At 37.9% G+C, this 20,453-nt stretch overlaps 1 protein-coding gene across 2 annotated transcripts; it reads left to right on the top strand.

Moving 5' to 3' along the window:
* Positions 1 to 13,832: 13,832 nt before the first annotated feature.
* Positions 13,833 to 19,612, top strand: socs1b (suppressor of cytokine signaling 1b). 2 transcript variants are annotated; one of them, XM_079811537.1, is made up of 2 exons: positions 13,833 to 13,860; positions 18,105 to 19,612. In XM_079811537.1, the coding sequence occupies exon 2, from the start codon at positions 18,150 to 18,152 to the stop codon at positions 18,738 to 18,740; it is 591 nt and encodes a 196-aa protein (XP_079667663.1). In that variant the 5' UTR covers positions 13,833 to 13,860; positions 18,105 to 18,149; the 3' UTR covers positions 18,741 to 19,612. The 2 variants fall into 2 exon arrangements, with proteins under 2 accessions (XP_079667663.1, XP_079667662.1); XM_079811536.1 differs by lacking the exon at positions 13,833 to 13,860 and adding an exon at positions 15,386 to 15,590.
* The last annotated feature ends 841 nt before the right edge of the window (positions 19,613 to 20,453 follow it).

Below are 20,453 nucleotides of genomic sequence, written 5' to 3'. Positions count from 1 at the left end.
TACGGAATCGTCCCGTATTTACAAGCAAAATGACGCGTTCGGTATCAAACCAATACGGGACGCGATTTGTCCCGTATTTTACACAGGTCCACACATAGTTCAATAAACACATATGGATTTTGCAGTGTGGAGAACACTGATAGCAAATATAAAGAATCAATTTCACAATAAGTAGTACAGGAGCTCATTTGTGCGTGATTGCGGGCTTTGTTGCCATAGCGGCGGACTCTCGAGAACATGCGCTGTGCCAGAGTGTGCCTGCCTATTTTTTTACGGTCTATGGTGCCTGCTGTAAACTTGCGCGGTTTTTTAAAAACATGTCGAGCTCGCGCCGCGTCGCGTTTGAAGAACGCAAGAGGATCTCCAGATATAGAACTGAATTAATATCAAAAAGGTATCAATGGGTCTGTCCAGTAACTCATGATGAACCTCAGGCCAACTGCACACTTTATGAGAAGCATTTCAGTTGCTCAGACTGTCTGACTGTGGTGACAGACCGGTCTATGTGACAGACACATCCGTGCTTCTAAAGGTAGGCCTATTGTTTTTTTAATGGATAATATATTAATATAATATTCCAATACATTATCAGAGCTTGGCAGACAGAATTATTATTTTTTAGACAGGTTAATTAATAGATTATAGCCTAATAAATGTTATTATTAAATGTTATTATTAATTTATAATTTAGTTAGGCTATATCATACATAATAAATAATCCTGTCATATAAAGTTTATGACATTTAAAAAATATTTAGATAAAAATGGGACAAATAATTACACGATAATATAGTCATAATTTAAGTAAATTATTCAAAGAAAATAAACATTTTTTAAAATTCAAAAAAGTGATAAGGCCTGGTTCAGAATGACTGCTTAAAGGGACAGTTCACCCAAAAATGAAAATTCTGTCATAATTTACTCACCCTCAAGTTGTTCCAAACATGTATACATTTCTTTATGTTGAACACATAGGAAGATTACTGTTGAAGTCAATGGTGCCCCAAAGCAGCCTGGTACAAACTTTCTTCAAAATATCTTCTTTTGTGTAGGCCTACAGCAGAGCAAAGAAACTCATACAGGTTTGCAACATCATGAGGCGTCATAAGTGCACCAAATAGGCTAAGAGTTCTTTAGAATTAAAATAATCAAATGTAAAATAATATAGCATGTGTTCTGTTGCAAGTTCACGTACTTTATCTTATGTTTTCTTATGGTTTATTATTGAGCTGTCAAGTTGTTAATGTTGAAATAATCATTTCATGATGTATTCTTTATTTCTGTCCTTTATGCAATTGTTTTTTTAGGGGATTTTTTTTTTGGGGGGGGGTCCCTTATTTTGCCACACTGAAGGTGGCAACCCTAACAGTGATACGCGTCTCCGTGTGGACGGGCCCTAAGAGTCAGAGTTGTTCCACTTGGACATTACGCCTATAACTCGCAATTGCGAGTTTATATCTCACAATTCTCCGAAAATAAGTCAGAATCATGAGATATGATCTTGCAATTGCAAGAAAAAAAAGTCTTTGTGAGATAAAAAAGTCTCAATTATCTAAACAAATTACTTAAAGTAACACGCCGACTTTTTGGGACTTTATCTTATTCACAGTATCCCCCAGAGTTAGATAAGTCCATACACACCATTCACATCTCCGTGCGTGCCATAACTCTGTCTGACGCATCCACCGCTAGCCTAGCTTAGCACAAAGACTGGAGGTAAACGGCTCCAGCTAGCCTACTGCTCAATAAGTGACAAAAAAAGGCCAACATTTTCCTATTTACATGTTGTGATGTGTATACGGTAGTTACATTGTGTAAGACTGACGGAAAATGAAAAGTTGCGATTTTCTAGACCAATATGGCTAGGAACTATACTCTCATTCCTGCGTAGTAATCAAGGAACTTTTCCGCTGCACCCCTAGTTGTGCTTGTGGACTTATCTAACTCTGGGGGATAGGGTGAATAAGCCCAAAAAGTCAGCATGTTCCTTTAAAACAGAAGTGGATCATCAAGGTTATCACAGACAGTTCAGATTTAAGGGTGTATGTACACTTTTGATGTGGCAATTTGTATAAACTCAGTCATTTTGTCTTGTGGAGTATATGTAAACAACTATTATGTGAAATAGCTTATTCAAGATGGTACTACATAAAAGTAACAAGTAATTTTTATAATCCAAGATCCCTCTTATTATGTTAAAATTATGAACATTTTGCATATTCTGCAAGGGGTATGAAACTTATGAGCAGAGCTTAGGATGCTTTGCAGAGTCTGAGAATCACCAATTGCTGTTTACATTAATTGCCGGTTACGGTTATTCATGTTTAAATGAAATAAACGGCATTAAAATGAATCACTTTGATCATCTAAAATACTTTTCGGATGTAACTGTAATTTGATTACCACCCATTTAAGATGTAATTGTAATGAAATACAGTTACTCAAATTTTGTATTTTAAATACGTTCCTAACATGTATTTCGTTACTCCCCAACCGGACACCTCTTCCTCCACGCTTCACTGTAGATGCATTTATTATTATAATTCTCACCAGATTTTCAAAGACCTCACTCTGGAGCATCACCATGCAACTCATGTTTCATTGTGATTCATCATTCCACACACAACTTCCCATATTCTGCCAAGAACTTCATTCGGCCTTTTCTGAGACAGCAATTGCTTTTTAAGTAGTGCATTTGCTTAAAATTTGCTAATTTCCTGAGGTGTACTTATATTGTTATTGTTAGTATGTTTTTTTACATCAAAAAATGTCATAATTGAGAAATAAAAGACATTTTTTCTATACTGATATTAGCCCTCTGGCTTGAATGCTCTGTTTCAAGGGGCGTGTCTGCTGTGAGACTTCAGTGAAAACGCCCACTGTTGTGATTGGCTGACATCTTTGCATTTGAAAAGAGTATTAGATTATGTGGAGAAGGGGGCGTGGTTTAGCAAGGTCTGCAAGCGCTGCCAGAGAGAGAAAGACGGACTGCATGTGGACCAGAGAGAGACGGAGAGCTGGAGGAAGATTGCTGAGAAAGTTTTATTGTATTGAGTTGTTGAGAGCGCTGTGAGTGCGAGTTTATTTTGTTTGTATCTGAGAGTTCTGAACAAACACGAGTGCCAGTCACGCCAACCCTGTCTTCTTTCTCCTTATTCTACGAACTTTGTAACATGTGGAACCCTCTCGAATACTTTTACTACGTTTTTTTACCATTACAGCTGTCGAGATAAACGAATCGTGAAAGTGTCTTTTCCCATCGCATGAAAGGCTGCAGTGATGAGCATTGAGTACACAGGCAGTCTGTTGATCACGTGAATGCAGTGATCTCATCATTGCAGCGCGTTTTCTCTCACAAAATGCTTTCACCACAACTAACAGCGAACATGAGCTTTGTGCAGCATAATAGCGTCATTCATTATAACAGCAGTTTGGGCAAGTGTGCAGATACACTCGCGACGTGTGATTGACAGATCCGAACATTATAAAGAGAGTGTTCTTTTTTGATCGCTAATTTAGTGTCTAATCAAAATTGAAATAACAGGTTTCATGCTACTAACATAAACCATGTGAAATTTATCGTTTTAGTCACTGGGCGGTGAGCCATCAAGATCAAGACGGCCAGCAGCGGGACTGACAATTCAAACGATTTAGAAAGAAAGTCTGTGTGAACTTGAATGATTAGCTACACATCAGAAATCACTGATCCCAGATCAGGCATTAATTAACACTGTTACTCACTGTTTGTGGCGGTGCTGTCGAATCCATATGGTAAAAGTCTGTTTGTAAAGCCTGTGCTGACATCACGACTGATAAACTGAATCCATTTTCTCCAAATTCTCTGGGCGGGCAAAGCAGAGGATGGGAGGTCACCTTTTCTCTTATGACGACATAACGGAAGATTTCAGATCGGCTCGTCTGAGCTTTCATTTTCTCAAAGGTAGAGCAGGACACCCAGAACTCGGTTTACACCTATCAAAATGTCTAGCCACTTGGGGACCATATACAGGCTAGGGGAACTCATATTAATGTAAAAAAAAAACTCATAAAATTAAATTTTCATGCCATGGGACCTTTAAGGTTAAGACCTAAGGTAACCATTTTGGGCTTAGCCCATTTTTTTATTTTTTTATATTTAATAATATAATATAAAATACATTTAATTTCTAGCAAAATAAAGAGTCATGTGGTGAATGGGATCCTCATGCTAATAATATTACACATTTAATTTAAATTGTTATATTTATGAGTTGATGTTGAGTACTTGGTTGCAATATCATGATAATAAGAGTTCCTTTTTTTCCAATTTGAATTTTAGCCTTCTCTTTTTGACCTTAGCAGTTCCTCTGGTAAAAGACAATCTAAAATAGCAAAAGGACTCCTCCCTTGTGCCACTATAAATGACAGGTGAAAAGAGGCATGAGCCGGTATCAGGCATAAACCACTTCCTCAATTCACTTGGGACGCATGAAGGCTACTTTTCCATTTCTGCTTCAGTTGATTTGAAATGTTGACAACACAACGGCCTTTCTGTACTGTTTCAATTTTAGATGCATACATTGGCAAAATGAATATGTCACATTTAGTGTAAACAATGCAGACTCCTTTAACAATGAGTCAAAAAGAGAAGTGAATGCAGAGGGCATAACTAATTATTTATATATAAGTATCACAGAAAATGTACTTTGTTATAAGTATAGGCCTAACTTTTGGACCTGTTTTACACTACTGGGTTGGAAAGGAAACCTTGCAAGCAGTTTATGCTAAAAAGCGCATATCTAATCATGATAATCTGGTCACACGTCTTTTTCCTTAAAGTAAATCTATGGGATTTTATCTGCTACCAGGCAAAATCTGATTACTTAGAAAAGTACATCTTGCATCAACATTAAACAAGAGGGTTTTTTTTATGTCTGCAGAAAAAAAAATGATGCAGGACGAGTTATGTTCCTAACTCTATTATTTACAAAACCCCAACCATGATCAATAATAATTTATGTTTTTAAACTTCTCAGAGCACTGAGATGGTCCTCACTGCAGAACATGAGATCAAAGGGCGGGGTTGGATCCAGATCCAACAACCAGATGACGACTTCAAAAATCTTGAAGTGTTTCCAGTTTCCATGTGCATCAGACGTTCAGCCAACGGTCCGTGGGTGTGACGTCTGAGGCTGAGATTACACCTATCCTACCCCGCCCCCCTGGATCTCATGTTCTGCAGTGAGAAGCCACTGGCAGCACCACTAAATGTCAAAGGGTCATTAAAGCGCGGGTTGTGAGCGCGTTGTTTGTGTTTGAGCTCCGTCAAATTGATTCATAAATCCTTGATTTTCTTCTTAATACTCGCTTACAAACGAATACTTTCTATTATTTACAGCGTGTGAACATATCTCCGATACGATTCTCTATAAAAAACAATCGGATTGCTTTGATATCGCTACTTATATCCGAACTTCCGCTACTAGCCGTAGCCCGCTAGCCTTGCACGCGTGGTAACTTGTTTACACCGGTAGCCCGCTAGCCTTGCACGCGTGGTAACTTGTTTAACGTTACACCCGGTAAACACTGATAGCTACAATTCGCCATCGTAGCACTTCTGCTACAATGGCGAATAGGGCTCGGGCGTATGACGTCATTACTTTGCGTGGCGGCCATGTTGATGGCCTCATTTGCTGCTACTCGGACTACTGCGCACTGTTTATAGACGTGCTCCCTCTCAGTCGTGTGTCTTAATTTGGCGTTATTATTGGAAACCATGGTAAACCGTTGCTGCATTGTGGGGTGTAACACTAGATCACATAATCGCCATGGGAAAAAGTTCGAAAATGGATTAACTGAGTCGTCGGCTCGCTTGGATCGCGCTTGTAAGACAAACTGTTACATGGGGATATGGTGTTGGCTGATCGCGGCTTTGACATAAAGGACAGTGTGGGACTTGTATGCCGAGGTAAAGATCGCTGCTTTCACAAAAGAACGCTGTCAGCTGATGCAAGAGATGTGGGGAGCACAAGAAAAAATGCCCACCTCCGAATTCACGTGGAAAGGGTGATTGTAACCGTCCGCAACAAGTACACTATTTTGTCAGATAAAGTACCGATTCACATGGTGTTGCCAAGCAAGGACGAAGACATGACATTCTTCTATAAGATTGTGTATGTATGTTGTGCTCTGACAAACATGAGCCCTAGCGTTGAAATAAAATAAATGTGCATTAAATACAGCCATAAGTGTCTGTTGCATCCATACCCACAATCTTCAAAATAAATATACTTAAATCAATATAATGTGCAAAAGCAAGAAGTGTCACACAATCGCAATAACCGTATAATGTGCAAAAGCAAGAAGTGTCACACAATCAGATATTTTTCAGTGTTTATTTGCAAGTAGTGCAACCCGAGAACACAGAACGGTGCAGAATGCTTCAAGGTAAAAGGTTAACGTTACATAGGCTTCATGGTCTGCAGCTCCTGAACCCATCCATTTGTGAACTGCAAATTTCATATGAATCCAAACCGTTAATAGTTCCAATTTTGTCCATATACCGGTCCCTGGCTTCCCTATTTAACGTATCCCGGTAAATTCCACATCCTTTTCGGGATTTTAACATAGTTTTTCTTTCTCCCAACTCTGCTTCTCCTCGTTCGATTTGCTGTATGTTTACATTCGCGAGGCCATCAACATGGCCGCCACGTCCCAGAATGCAACGCAGCGCCCGAGCCCTATAACTCGGATGTGTGTCTAATGTTACCTTTGAGTGCAGGTGAGGACACGTTCGAGCTGCATTCGGTGCAGTTGGAGTTGGAGTCGTTGGCGAGTCAGATTCGCGGCCTTCTAGACAGACAAGCTGTGCTGAGAGAGCGGCGAACGGCGCTTGAAACATCACGCGCCGATGCGCACAAGTCAGTGGATACTAACATTTTGACTCCGACCTCGTCTACTCCGCGTGTTTCTCTGCACAGGACCCAAGCACCCAGGACGCGATCATCATCCCTGGTTTCGTTCACTCCGGCACCGACACAGCGCCATGGACCCTGGGTGTTTCCACAGCGGAAGACGCGAGCCAGGACCAGAGCGAGGACCTCTCCGCCCCTCCCGGTCTTCGAGATCTCCACCCGGAACCGCTTCTCCCCTCTTCGCGAGACGGAACGCGACGCTGTGGTCATCGGTACTTCCATCGTCCGGCATGTCCACGCTACCTCAGGTAAAGGCAAGGTTATCACTCACTGCTTTCCTGGTGCTCGAGTTCTCGATGTCGCTGCGCAGGTTCCCGAGATCCTGAACGGTGACGAGCGCATCGGAGCTGTGGTGCTGCACGCGGGGACGAACGACACCAGGCTGCGACAGACGGAGGTTCTGAAGAGGGACTACAGGAGCCTGATCGAGACGGTGCGCAGAACATCGCCTGAAGCAGCGATCATCGTGTCCGGACCGCTTCCCACGTACCGACTAGGACATGAAAAGTTCAGTAGATTATTTGCTCTAAATGAATGGTTAATGTCATGGTGTAATGAACAGAAGCTGCTCTTTGTAAATAATTGGAATCTGTTTTGGGAGCGACCTAGGCTCTTCCGTCCTGATGGCCTTCACCCCAGCAGAATCGGAGCGGCTCTTCTGTCGGACAACATCTCCAGAGCGCTGCACACCATCATATGACTAGTAAGTCAAAGTCCAAATAACAGTATTTGCTGTCCTAACTTAATTGACATAAGTACCAATGTAGAACATTATATAGAAACTGTGTCTGAACATAACTGTGTAGAACATTATATAGAAACTGTGTCTATTCCTCGTTTAGTGAGGTCAAACATTACATCTACTGTAAGATCTAGGAAAAATCTAATTGTGATTAAACCAGAAAATCTCAATATTAGTGAACAAAACCAATTTTGTACTAACTTAATTGACATAAGTACCAATGTAGAACATTATATAGAAACTGTGTCTATTCCTCGTTTAGTGAGGTCAAACATTAAATCTACTGTAGGATCTAGGAAAAATCTAATTGTGATTAAACCAGAAAATCTCAATATTAGTGAACAAAAACAATTTCTAAAACTAGGTCTTCTAAACATTAGATCGCTCACACCTAAGGCGGTTATTGTAAATGAAATGGTCACAGATAATAGTTTCGATGTACTTTGCCTTACTGAAACCTGGCTTAAGCCAAATGATTATTTCGGTCTAAATGAGTCTACTCCGCCAGGATACTGTTATAAGCATGAGCCCCGTCTGATTGGTCGTGGCGGCGGTGTTGCAACAATATATAGAGATATTCTTAATGTTACCCAGAAAACAGGTCACAGGTTTAATTCATTTGAAGTACTAGTGCTAAATGTCACGCTATTAGATGTAAGAAAGAAATCTGTATTATCTCTAGCCTTAGCTACTGTATATAGACCTCCAGGGCCCTATGCTGCTTTCCTAAAAGAGTTTGCAGACTTTCTCTCAGATCTATTGGTCAACGTCGATAAAGCATTAATTGTTGGAGATTTTAACATACACGTAGATAACACAAATGACGCGTTAGGGGCTGCGTTTACAGATCTATTAAATTCCTTTGGGGTCAAGCAAAACGTCACTGGTCCCACTCATCGTCTTAATCACACACTAGATTTAATTATATCACATGGAACCAACCCAACCGATATAGATATTATACCACAAAGTGATGATGTCACTGACCATTACATGGTAACTTGCATACTGCGTACTGCTGAAATCTGTCATGTTGCGCCACGTTATCGACCAGGCAGAACAATCCTTCCAACCACTATAGATAGATTCTCAAATACCTTACCTGATCTGGCTCAGCTGCTAAGTGAACCCAAACAAACAGATGAACTAGAGGAAATGACTAGCAGTATGAGCACCATTTTCTCTAGTACATTAGAAATTGTAGCACCAATTAGATTAAAAAAGGTTAGAGAGAAAACTAAAGCACCATGGTACAACAGTGCTACACATGTTATCAAGAGAGAAACTCGTAACTTAGAGCGTAAATGGAAACATACTAATTTAGAGGTCTTTAGAATCGCATGGAAAGAAAGTATGTCACGTTATAAAAAGGCCCTAAAAGCAGCCAGGGCTGAGCATCTCCGCAAACTAATAGAAAATAACCAAAATAACCCAAGGTTTTTATTTAACACTGTGGCTAGACTAACAAATAAACAAGCATCGCCTGAACAAAATATTCCGTTACAGTTTAGTAGTAATGATTTTATGAACTTCTTCGCTGACAAAATAGAAAGCATCAGAAACAAAATTGTAAATGTACAATCATTAATGATGTCTTATGATTCAACCGCAATTATCGCCCCTCAAGAACTACTACACCGCTTTACAACCATAGGACAGAAAGAGCTTAATAAACTTATCATTGCATCTAAACCAACAACATGTTTATTAGATCCAATACCCACTAAACTACTGAAAGAGTTGTTACCTGTAGTGGAAGAGCCTCTTCTCAATATTATTAACTCGTCTTTATCTTTAGGTCATGTTCCAAGAATATTCAAGTTGGCAGTCATAAAGCCTCTCATTAAGAAGCCACAATTAGATCATAATAACCTAGCAAATTACAGACCAATATCAAATCTTCCATTCATGTCTAAAATACTAGAAAAAGTTGTGTCCGCTCAATTGTGCTCTTTCTTGCAAGAAAATGATATCTATGAAAAATTTCAATCAGGATTCAGGCAGCATCATAGCACAGAAACTGCACTCGTTAAAATCACAAATGATTTACTTCTAGCTTCTGACCAAGGCTGTATCTCAATACTAGTTCTACTTGATCTTAGTGCTGCGTTCGATACTATAGATCATAAAATACTATTAGATCGACTTCAAAATTACACTGGTGTTCAGGGACAGGCATTAAACTGGTTTAGATCGTATTTATCAGACCGCTACCATTTTGTCTGTCTAAATGGGGAAAAATCAAAGATAACATCAGTAGACTATGGGGTGCCGCAAGGATCCGTGCTAGGCCCTCTGCTATTCTCAATATATATGCTGCCACTTGGTAATATTATAAGAAAACATGGAATTAATTTCCACTGTTATGCTGATGACACTCAATTATATATTTCATCACGACCAGATGAAAACGCTAAATTATCTAAACTGACAGCGTGTGTTGATGATATTAAACACTGGATGACGTGTAATTTTCTGCTATTAAATTCAGATAAAACGGAGGTGTTACTTATTGGTCCAAAAAATTGCCCACAAAACCTCTCACAATACAACTTTAACTTGGAAGGATGTCCTGTCGGAAGGATGTCTTTATCCACTACAGTAAGAGACCTGGGTGTTATATTAGACCGCAACTTATCTTTCGAAAGTCATATTTCATATGTTACAAAAACGGCATTTTTCCACCTTAGAAACATTGCCAAGCTACGTAACATGCAATCTATTTCTGATGCAGAAAAGTTAGTTCATGCATTCATGACCTCGAGACTAGATTACTGTAATGCTTTATTAGCTGGTTGTCCTGCATCATCGATAAACAAACTGCAGTTAGTCCAAAACGCAGCTGCTAGAGTGCTTACTAGGTCAAGAAAATATGATCATATAACACCAATTTTATCATCCCTACACTGGTTACCTATTAAGTTCCGTATCAATTACAAAGTATTGCTACTGACCTATAAAGCCCTAAATGGGTTAGCTCCAGTGTATTTAACTGATCTTTTATCGCCCTACAATCCATCGCGCTCTTTAAGATCACTAAACTCGAGGCTTCTGGTCATTCCTAGGATATCTAAGTCCACTAAAGGAGGGAGGGCTTTTTCACATTTAGCTCCTAAACTCTGGAATAGTCTTCCGGATATTGTTCGAGGTTCAGACACGCTGTCCCAGTTTAAAACTAGATTAAAGACGCATCTCTTTAGCCAAGCATTCACATTATAATTAAGTTTTATACTACAGTTAAATCGCACCAACAGCATTAATATTCTGAACAGCAGCTATGCTAATTATTTCCCATCTGCTTTTCTGTTGTTATCTCGGGACACTAGTCCCGAGGTAACTAGTTCGTCAGCTCCAGTTTGTATCCAGCCTCTGATGGAGACTTCAGATGCCCCGACACCTGTGATGAGACGACTCGACGCCTGTGAAGAGACGACTCAACGCCAGCGTTGTTATGGCCTAAAATAATACATGATTGATTAACTTATCCTAACATTTTTTCTTTAACATTCTCTTTTCTAACATTTTTCAATGTACATTTATGAAATGCACTTTCTGTGAAGCTGCTTTGAAACAATGTGTATTGTGAAAAGCGCTATACAAATAAATTTGAATTGAATTGAATTGAATTAAAGGGTTAGTTCACCCAAAAATGTAAATTATGTTACTCTGTAAGGCTACTCACCCTCATGTTGTTTCAAACCTGTAAGAGTTTCTTTGTTCTGTTGAATATTTATGTTGGTAATGAAATACAGCTGACAGCATTGACTTCCATAGTAGGAAAAAAGACATACTATGGAAACTGTCTGGGTACCAACATTCTTTAAAATTTCTTATTTTGTGTTCATCAGATCAAAGAAACTCATACAGGTTTGGAACAAAAGAGGGAGTAAGTGATTTTACCATGGGATAGACCTACTGATGTTACCACCACACATACAGGGTTGCAGGCCAAAAATATATTCTGGATCTGGGAAATGGAGAGTAATTGAGGTTAAAAATGTTGTTCTTGATGAAGACACTTTACCAGAAGAAGCTGCTAGACTATATGTTTGCAGGAGTCCCATTAGAGGAAGCTAATTGAAAGCGGTTTAAAGATACTCGTTACCCCATTGCCTCGATAACTTCCTCTGACCTCGGTTAGCACGTACGTTTAGGTTACACGGTTGACCATAAATTCAAACGCGGGCGCTTTAAATCGTTTGCGTAACCACATCTAAGTCCCGCCTCAGACCTGCAGACATTGGCTCAAAGTCTACGTTAGGGGAGTTTTGATTGGATGCTAAAGCTGCCATTTAAAAAGTCCGGAACCAAACGCAACTGTGAACCGAGGCATGCCCTTGTAGATGCAGCCGAGGTTTTATTTACATTTCAAGACCGACATACTAATATTAGACATACTATATAGGTTCTGATTTTAGATTATATGATTTTGTGCTACAGACATGCCGACCTCCCCCGTGAAGACTCGGATTCCGCTGACAAGTTTTGGTCATCTTATAAGCGAAGTGAAGGTAGACAAATAAGAATTCATAATTTAACAAATCGCAACCATACATGCTTTCATAGAATATAAAATATAAAGATATAAAATGCATCCTCTCGTGAGAAAGAGCTAAATCTTCATATCAAGAGTGGCTCACAAATGCATGTATATAATAATACACTAAGTACAATATAATGAAAATTCCATATGCATATTAAGCATATTCAGTACCATGGTAAACATAGAACAATATTATATTACGCTACCACCTACCAATTGGTGTTTTTTGTATGTTTGATGTTTTTTTGGACATAATCTTGATATTCTTGTACTCTGCACAATGACAATAAAATTGAATCTAATCTAATCTAATATTTTGTAATGTATATTTTTATGACAGAGACAGATCTTCGGGATTGAAGCACCAAGCCCAACAGAACTGACAGGATGGAGGAAACATTTTAACAGCTACACAATACAAGGACGCAGAAATGTAAGATCATGTTTTGAAAAATTACAGTGTATGCCTTTAAGAGCATGTCAGATGGTTGATCGATCAAAGACAACAGTACCATCAGTAACATCTCCTGTTCACGTCACCACTATCTCATTGTGTCATTTTTTTCTCTCCCACTTATTTCCCTTTCCAGTTTGTTCTTGCCACATATGGTATTCTTGCACTCACAGCTGCTGCCTACATGCTGAGACGCAGCAGCAGGAAGGAGGAACATGAAACAGCATCTGCCTCCTCATAAACTACAAATGGAAAGTTTGGGGGGGTTAAAAATACAATAAATTATTTATGATCACTATATGCGAGGACTGTGGTTAATGAAGCTTATGTTTTTCTACATGCAGCGGCCAGATGTCTTCTTGCTTTTTCATGCACACAGATTGTCATTTAAAAAAATATTAAGTTGCAATGTTGTTTTAACGCATTAGTCATTTGCCAGTAGAGTGCAGTGTAAGCTTATTGTCGAGTACATTTCTTGGAAGCGCTTTGCTTTATCTGTTCTAAAAGCAAATTGTGTGGTTATTTTACAGCTGTTGATTTTAGGTTAGTGAAACTAGGAGTGCAGATGGGGACGCTTTCCTGTAAAATGAAATGTTCAGAAATTATTTCAGAAATAATAGCACTGTTGTAATATGTTTTTCTGCTTTTTGTTTCGGGATGATCATTTCCGTCGATCATGATTGGGCATCATTCTGAAAGTGAAGCTTAATTTAAATCCCATTGATTTCAGTAGCCTACAATATTCCATTATTATGCCAATCAACTTGTGACTGAAAAACTACCCCTTTCCTTTAACAATCCAAATGTCTGCCATATTATTGTTTCCCTCTTTTAGACATGGCACACTATACAATTTGTATCCACGTCTCTTTTGAATTTTAGTAATTTTCAAATATTTACATATGAATGTGTTAGAGCTCAGCCAAAGTGAAACTGAAATAAAAGCGGTCTAATGGCGGGTTGGGGTTAGTTATTTTCCCCCTGTGAAGATAGGGTAGTATTGCACAGCCATAGTAAATTCTCTGTAGGTGAATGTGTGGGTGCTCTGGTACATCAGGCAGTGATGTCATTGGCATAAGAGTTAATCTTTTTGGAATTTGGGGCTCATTTCCAAGGCGAAACTGCAGGTGAAAAGTCATCTTTGGATTCATCTGCAGAACAGTGCAAGGTAGGCTACTTGTTTTTGTTTTTTTCCCCTCAAAATTTGCAAACAAAACATGAAAAATCATAGCAAATATTAATTAAATTATAATTATTGACTGTAAAAAAAAAAAAAAAAAGTATTTTGAAGTACAATCAACTTGGATGTTTAAGTCATTCCAACTTAAATTACATTAAACTGACTATTTTTCCTGAAAATTGCTTAACTTAACATATGTTGTCATAACTTATTGATCATGTTTTAAGCAAACACATACTTGTTAAAGATATGTTTTCTGATGTAAATGCCCTGAACCTAATGTATGATGATTTATTTCCAGGTATAGCATTCTGCCTTGCCTGTCATCAGATGTTTTTAGAGATGGTTTGATTAAAGAGGCGAAAGTAATCTTAAAGACATCTACAGAATGAACGGTTAACCATACAGCATCTGTTTACAATCCGAAATGTATATATCCAGTTACCAGTGAATACTGCTGTATTGTGCATTAGTTGTCTGGCATACAAAAAACAAACTGGACACTTTAACATTGTTTACATTTTGCTTCACATTTACATCAGTATTTATTAGTGCTGAGGAAAAATGAATCGCATCCAAAATAAAAGTTTGTGTTTACGTAATATATGTGTGTGCTGTGTATAATTATTATGTATATATAAATACACACACATGCATGTATATATTTAGTATGTTATATTTTTTTTCAATAAAATGTTTTATTTATATACAAGATAAATTATATATACATGCAAATATTTCTTAAATATATACATGCATGTGTGTATTTATATATACATAAAAATAATAATACACAGCACACACATATTATGTAAACACAAACTTTTATTTTGGATGCGTGGATTAATCACGATTATTTACCCCCAGCACTAGTATTTATGTATTTTTCTGTTTGAGCAATAGTCTTAAAAAAAAAAAAAAGTTGCATTTGCACTAAAGGATGAACTGTGTTGTTTTAGTTCATTTATCGCGTAATTTCTGCAGTTATCCCAGTCTAATTAAAATAACATTGCATTTCGTATGTGTGGCTCATATGCATCTGTCATGTAAACTTATTCAGTCTTAAACAATAAAAGACAGGGCTAAAACATGATACTTTAACCTGTCCTAATCCGATATGAGTTGGAGAAGATCACGTGATTTAAAGTAAACCAGCGCGTGCAAAGTGAAAGCGAAACAAAAGGGCACACTTAACATGCAAAATAATAAATTAGTATGCATACTAATTTCATTCATTGAATATACTGCAGCTGTTTGCTTGTATTAGACTTTTTATGTGCATTATGTGCCAAATCTTCACCATCGACATGATCTTCACCATTTTAAGGCATTAGCCTGCATTGAAAGAGTTCTGCCAAAATCCAATCGCATTCCTACATCTACGATTTCACTTAGTATATTACCCACTGAGTGGAGAGAGTGATGTAAATAAGTCACGGTTGGATACATTGAGACATATGTCCTTCATCCAAACAGTTCTTGGAAGAAATAATGTTCCAGTCATTGATGTGCCACAGGCGAGAACCGCCTTTTAGCCTATAATATGTGTGTGTGTGTGTGTGTGTGTGTGTGTGAGAAAACTTTCGCTTTCTATTCGTAGCCTATTCTTTTGTAATGGTCAGCCTATAACCGTGTTACAACCAAAAATGTAGCTTCGCAGGAAATCTTTACACAGTTCTGGAGAAGTCTGAGCTAGTCAACATCTGACTGCATTTGCGGTAAGTTGGCTATAGTGGTTTTTGTTCTGACACCGGACTGCATGGAGGTGTTTCTTTCACCTTTCATTTCACCGAGACGTTCTCCATGTATTAGACACCGTTTTATGAAAACCTTTTCTGTCTAGCCTACATGTAGGCTAGCTTGGTCATTCTGAAACACCTACGTGACAGATATTCGAAAAGGACAAATATTTTGCCTGTTTTTACAGGAAAACCTTCTTCTGGAGTTCTTTCGAGAAAACAGCCTATGTATGTAGGCTACTTGTTTTTTTGAATAAAAGGCAGGGGGCTTCGCTTTTCCTCTGCTAACGGTTACAACCAACGCGTTTGTCTATAAGAACCTATAACATCAAGACATTCGAAGAATTATGTAGCCAACCAAAGAAAATAGGCTACATATATATATAAAAAATAGTTAGGCATATTTATGATGTTTAAAATGTGCTTAAAATATAAAATGTATTGATATAAATAGCCTACATTTAAACATTTTTTTTGTAAAAAAGTATGATGTGAATATTGTTTTAATAGCCTAGTATAGCCTATTACGAGTGAGTGAAATATAAATAAATAGTATACAAAGAAAAGTGAGAAAGAGTTTAAAATCTAGTTTAAAACACGTATGCTAAGTTCTTCTGTAACGAAATAGTTGTATTCATGTTGATTTCATACATTTTTCTTAAAATGTTTGTACCAATTCTACACGTTTTTGATTTACAAATGTGGTGTCACCAGTAACCATCAAGTAAAAAGTACTAAAATACTTTCACTTTGGGCACAGTAAACACACAGTCATCGGTGTATAATAATTATTTTCAAAATACTTTTTTTTTTTTTATTAATATCAAAATGGTTTCTAGGGTTACCGCAAAAAAATGTGACTTTTCAAAAAACGGCAACAAGTTATGTGACATGAGGGGTCTACTTTTCTGTTTTATAGTGTTTTTGTCATAACAATACATTTGCATCTTGTATGTTTGTTAGTTACAGCAGACTGACTCACACAAGTTTATAAATAATGTTTTAAAACAAAATGTTCCTCTTTTTGTCTTGAGCATCATCTTCATATAAATAGTCAAATTATGTTTGCTTTCTGTTTCCAAGAATGTAACCCTCTGATGCTGCTTGTGTGACGGTAAACATTACTAAATCTATTACTTTTTTATTTAAATTAAATTAATGTAGGCTACTGAAAGTTTTTTTAATTATTTTTTTTATATATATTGTATTTTGGGGGGATTTTATGGTAGGCTACTAAATTATATTTATTTAATAATTATGATTAATTTATTACCTCTTAATCACTTTTTGAATTAAATTTGCAACTTAGTCGTAAATATTGAATGCTTTGGAGCACAGACTTAGGTTTGACTAAGCTAAAAAAAAAGTTTACTATTGTGAAAAATGCATAAAATACTATTTTTAAATTTCATATGAAGTATATATACTTCCAAAACATGTTTCACTCTAAAACTGTGAGAAAATCAAAGCTATAAATCAAGTTTTGTTCCAAATTTGAGGTAGCCTGGTCCTACCAGACTCTCATACATTTCATTTGTACAGAGAGTCTGGCCACTCTCCATTGACAAGCGTTCCTTGAAGGCGGGTACTCTGTTGAAGTTTGAAACTATTGGATCTGCCCAAGGCCACTCTAGATCTGCCATAACCAATCGCTAACGTTTGACGTATGTCATCTTAAAATCCTCAAACAGATGATAGAAAATGGGCAAAGAGGCGGGACGTGGGTGGAGCTGAGGTGACGCGATGACTAACAGACAGCAGATAAATGGCTATCCACCTGTCACTCAAAGTGGCCAGCCCCTTAATTATGCAGAACTTTAAGGCTTTATATAATGTAAACGGATGAGTTATAAAAAACTGAACCCCCCTCACAGTTGTCATGAAGGGCAAAATTAGCCGTATAGACCAAAACCACAATTTGTACCAGGCTGTTAACATGTTTATTTCTGCTGTAAAGTTTAGCATGGAGCTCAATGAGATTCTGCTCTCTTCTGGAGCCTGTCCCTAGCGGCCAGTCGTTGAATGGCAGTTTAAATCACTTCCGTATTGGCTTCAAGAGAAACTGGAGGAGGTTGCCGCTTGGTACGACATCAACGTCATCGTTCTCGGCCGCTCCCTCTGTTTACTGATTGGACCGGTTAAATTTTGACCAGAGTAAACCAAAGAATATACCGTAAAGTACTGAAGGAAAATGAAAAGTGAGCGAAAGTACGTAGGAGGGCGGAGCCAGGCTAAATTTAAGGCTTATATCTCAAAAAATTAGCTTTCAGTAAGATTTTGTTTGGGCGCAGTACCAAACGTTTCCACTAGATGAAATTCACTTCCCATTCGTTTCCAACGCGGTCATATTTGAAAATGTATATGGTCATAACAGTATTTGACATAACAGTACAAGTGTGACAATTTTGTACCATTCCGAAGATATCTAGAATGTGTACACGGGCATGAGCTCTTCCCACCTCTTGATGATTGAACTCTTTGTTCTTTGCACAGGCTGCAGAATCATTCATTTATGCTTTGGGACCATGGAGGATTGGTATGAGTGGGCCCCGATTCAGAATGGTCCAGCATAATGACTCTGACCATACAGTTGCGCATCAGGGCCCATCCAAGCCGGACGAGCCCCCTAAACCCTCTTCCGACCCACCAACACACTTTCACCCCTTTCGGCACCAGCAGGAATGTGACCTGATCACCCAGTCTGTGGATTACTTGAACCACAGTGGATTTTACTGGGGTCCCATGGAAGCAGATGAAGCTCATGAACGACTGGCCAAACTCCCTCTTGGGACGTTCCTGATCCGGGACAGCATGCAGGCAAATGTTTTCTTCACTCTCAGCTATCGGGCTCCCGAGGGCCCGACCAGCGTGCGGTTGCTCCTAAAAGGAGGAGGATTCAGTTTAGCAGGGAGTAAACATACTTTCTCTTGCCTTTTCCACCTGCTGGGATACTATATTGCGTCCCCAAAAAAGAGTCTGAGTATGCCGTATCGCGGAGAAGCGGCGCAGAGCCTACAAGAGCTGGCAAGAAGAGCTGTGGTGCGGAGTTATGGGAAAGATAGTATTCACCAACTGCCTGTGAGCAAGAAACTTAAAGAATTTCTGTGGCTGTACCCTTTTAGTATATGAATGTGTGTTGTTTATTCGAAGATGTAGTTACAGATGTTGCAGCTCTTTAACACGGCACCATTTATTTGATCATTTCATAGGATACTGTACTCTTCATTGATCCAACTAGAACATTTATTTACTATTTATGTGTGTAGTGATCGTTTGGACTATTCTCCGATAAAAAAAGCACTACAAAATGTTTTATTTGACAAATGCAGTTCAGCACAACACCACCATTGGCCTTCGGTTGTTTGTTAAACAGTGGTTCTCAAAGTGTGTTTTTTTTTTTTATTGAACTTTACAACACATTTTAATGTAATCATTATTTAATTATTTTATATACCTGTATGTAAGCACAGTGCAGTGTTAATGTACAAACTGTGTATTTACAATGTTAAAGTGGCTGACAACAATACATATTCTTAGGAATAAACTGCCTCGTTTTTGAACTGTGCAGAGCTGTAGCAGAATAGTTAGGCCTACTGCGCTACTGTATTTGAATGTTGGCCATTATGGTGGTACTTGGAGAGCCAAATATTTTCTGAGGTCGTACTTGGTATAAAAAGTTTGAGAACCACTGTTTTAAAACAATCACGCTGGTACTGGGTCAGTTTGTATTTGTGTAAAATGAACGATTTGACAACTTAGTTACTTTAGAATAGTATTGTCTGTCTTTATATATGAATGTAAACCTGACCACAAGGCAATGGTGATATCAGTATGAACATTTAATAATTTTATATATGGGTACATATATACAATATGTAGACTATATAATCTATAGTATTGTATACCAATGTCATTCTGCTATGCAGAAATATGCATTTCACCTAATGAGACATAACAGTTTTTGTTTAGGATGGCTTTTTATTAATAAAGATAAATTATTTGATGTGATTTACAGCTTGCTGTCATTTCTCTCTCGCTCTTCCCTTTCACTTTGGTTAGTTTCTTCTAACTCAACCCAACCCAAAAAAAGAACCAGAAACCTCTCACATAACTTTACAGAAATGGCCCCATCTAGGGGAAATATGAGTTACATATACATTTGTTTCTGAATTTGTTACACCTACATATGTTTACCCTCTTATCTTTTTTAATTGTACAATTCACCAATTACTGCATGCCATGTACATGTATATGTGCTTGTCAGGCCGAGCAAAACTGTGTTCATGTTGTTTATGTGGAACTATAGATTAAAAGCACAAACCATACACACCCATACATACACATATACATACACATCACATCCTCTTATACAAAAACAGGAAAACGTCTTTTTCCTCTGAATTCCTCGGCAGAATAAAACAGGAAGAAAAATGTTTTTTTTTTAGCACTGAAACTGAAACAAAGACATCCATTGTGATTATAATGAATATCTCACATAACTAACTGAAGAGAACGTCTACATCAGTGCATTTCAGTCATGATGAATGTAGCATTTTTGAAAAGCCAAACATGTCAGTGTTTTATATTTACCCAAAAATCAAACATAGTTTACCCATCACGCACGTTGTCACTCCGTCAAAAAATTGGGCTGACTGTTGGTTGGAATATTAGAACTAAAAATATTGATATAACACACTCATGGGAATCGGTTGCTGGCTAATAATAAATAATTATTACCTTACGATCTATCCGTTTTCAAATAAACGAATTTTTCTGTCAAAAATAACGTGCAAATACTACACGGTAGTATTTACGAGAAGCAGAGGGAGTACACACATTTCC

The sequence above is a fragment of the Gobio gobio genome (assembly GCF_949357685.1).
Source record: "Gobio gobio genome assembly, chromosome: 3".
NCBI classification, from domain to species: Eukaryota; Metazoa; Chordata; class Actinopteri; order Cypriniformes; family Gobionidae; genus Gobio; species Gobio gobio.
This window is presented reverse-complemented; position numbering and strand designations above follow the sequence as displayed.

What these genes read in the sequence shown, in the direction of transcription:
- socs1b (XM_079811537.1), top strand. Translation starts at nt 18,150, where the DNA reads ATGAGTGGGCCCCGATTCAGAATGGTCCAGCATAATGACTCTGACCAT.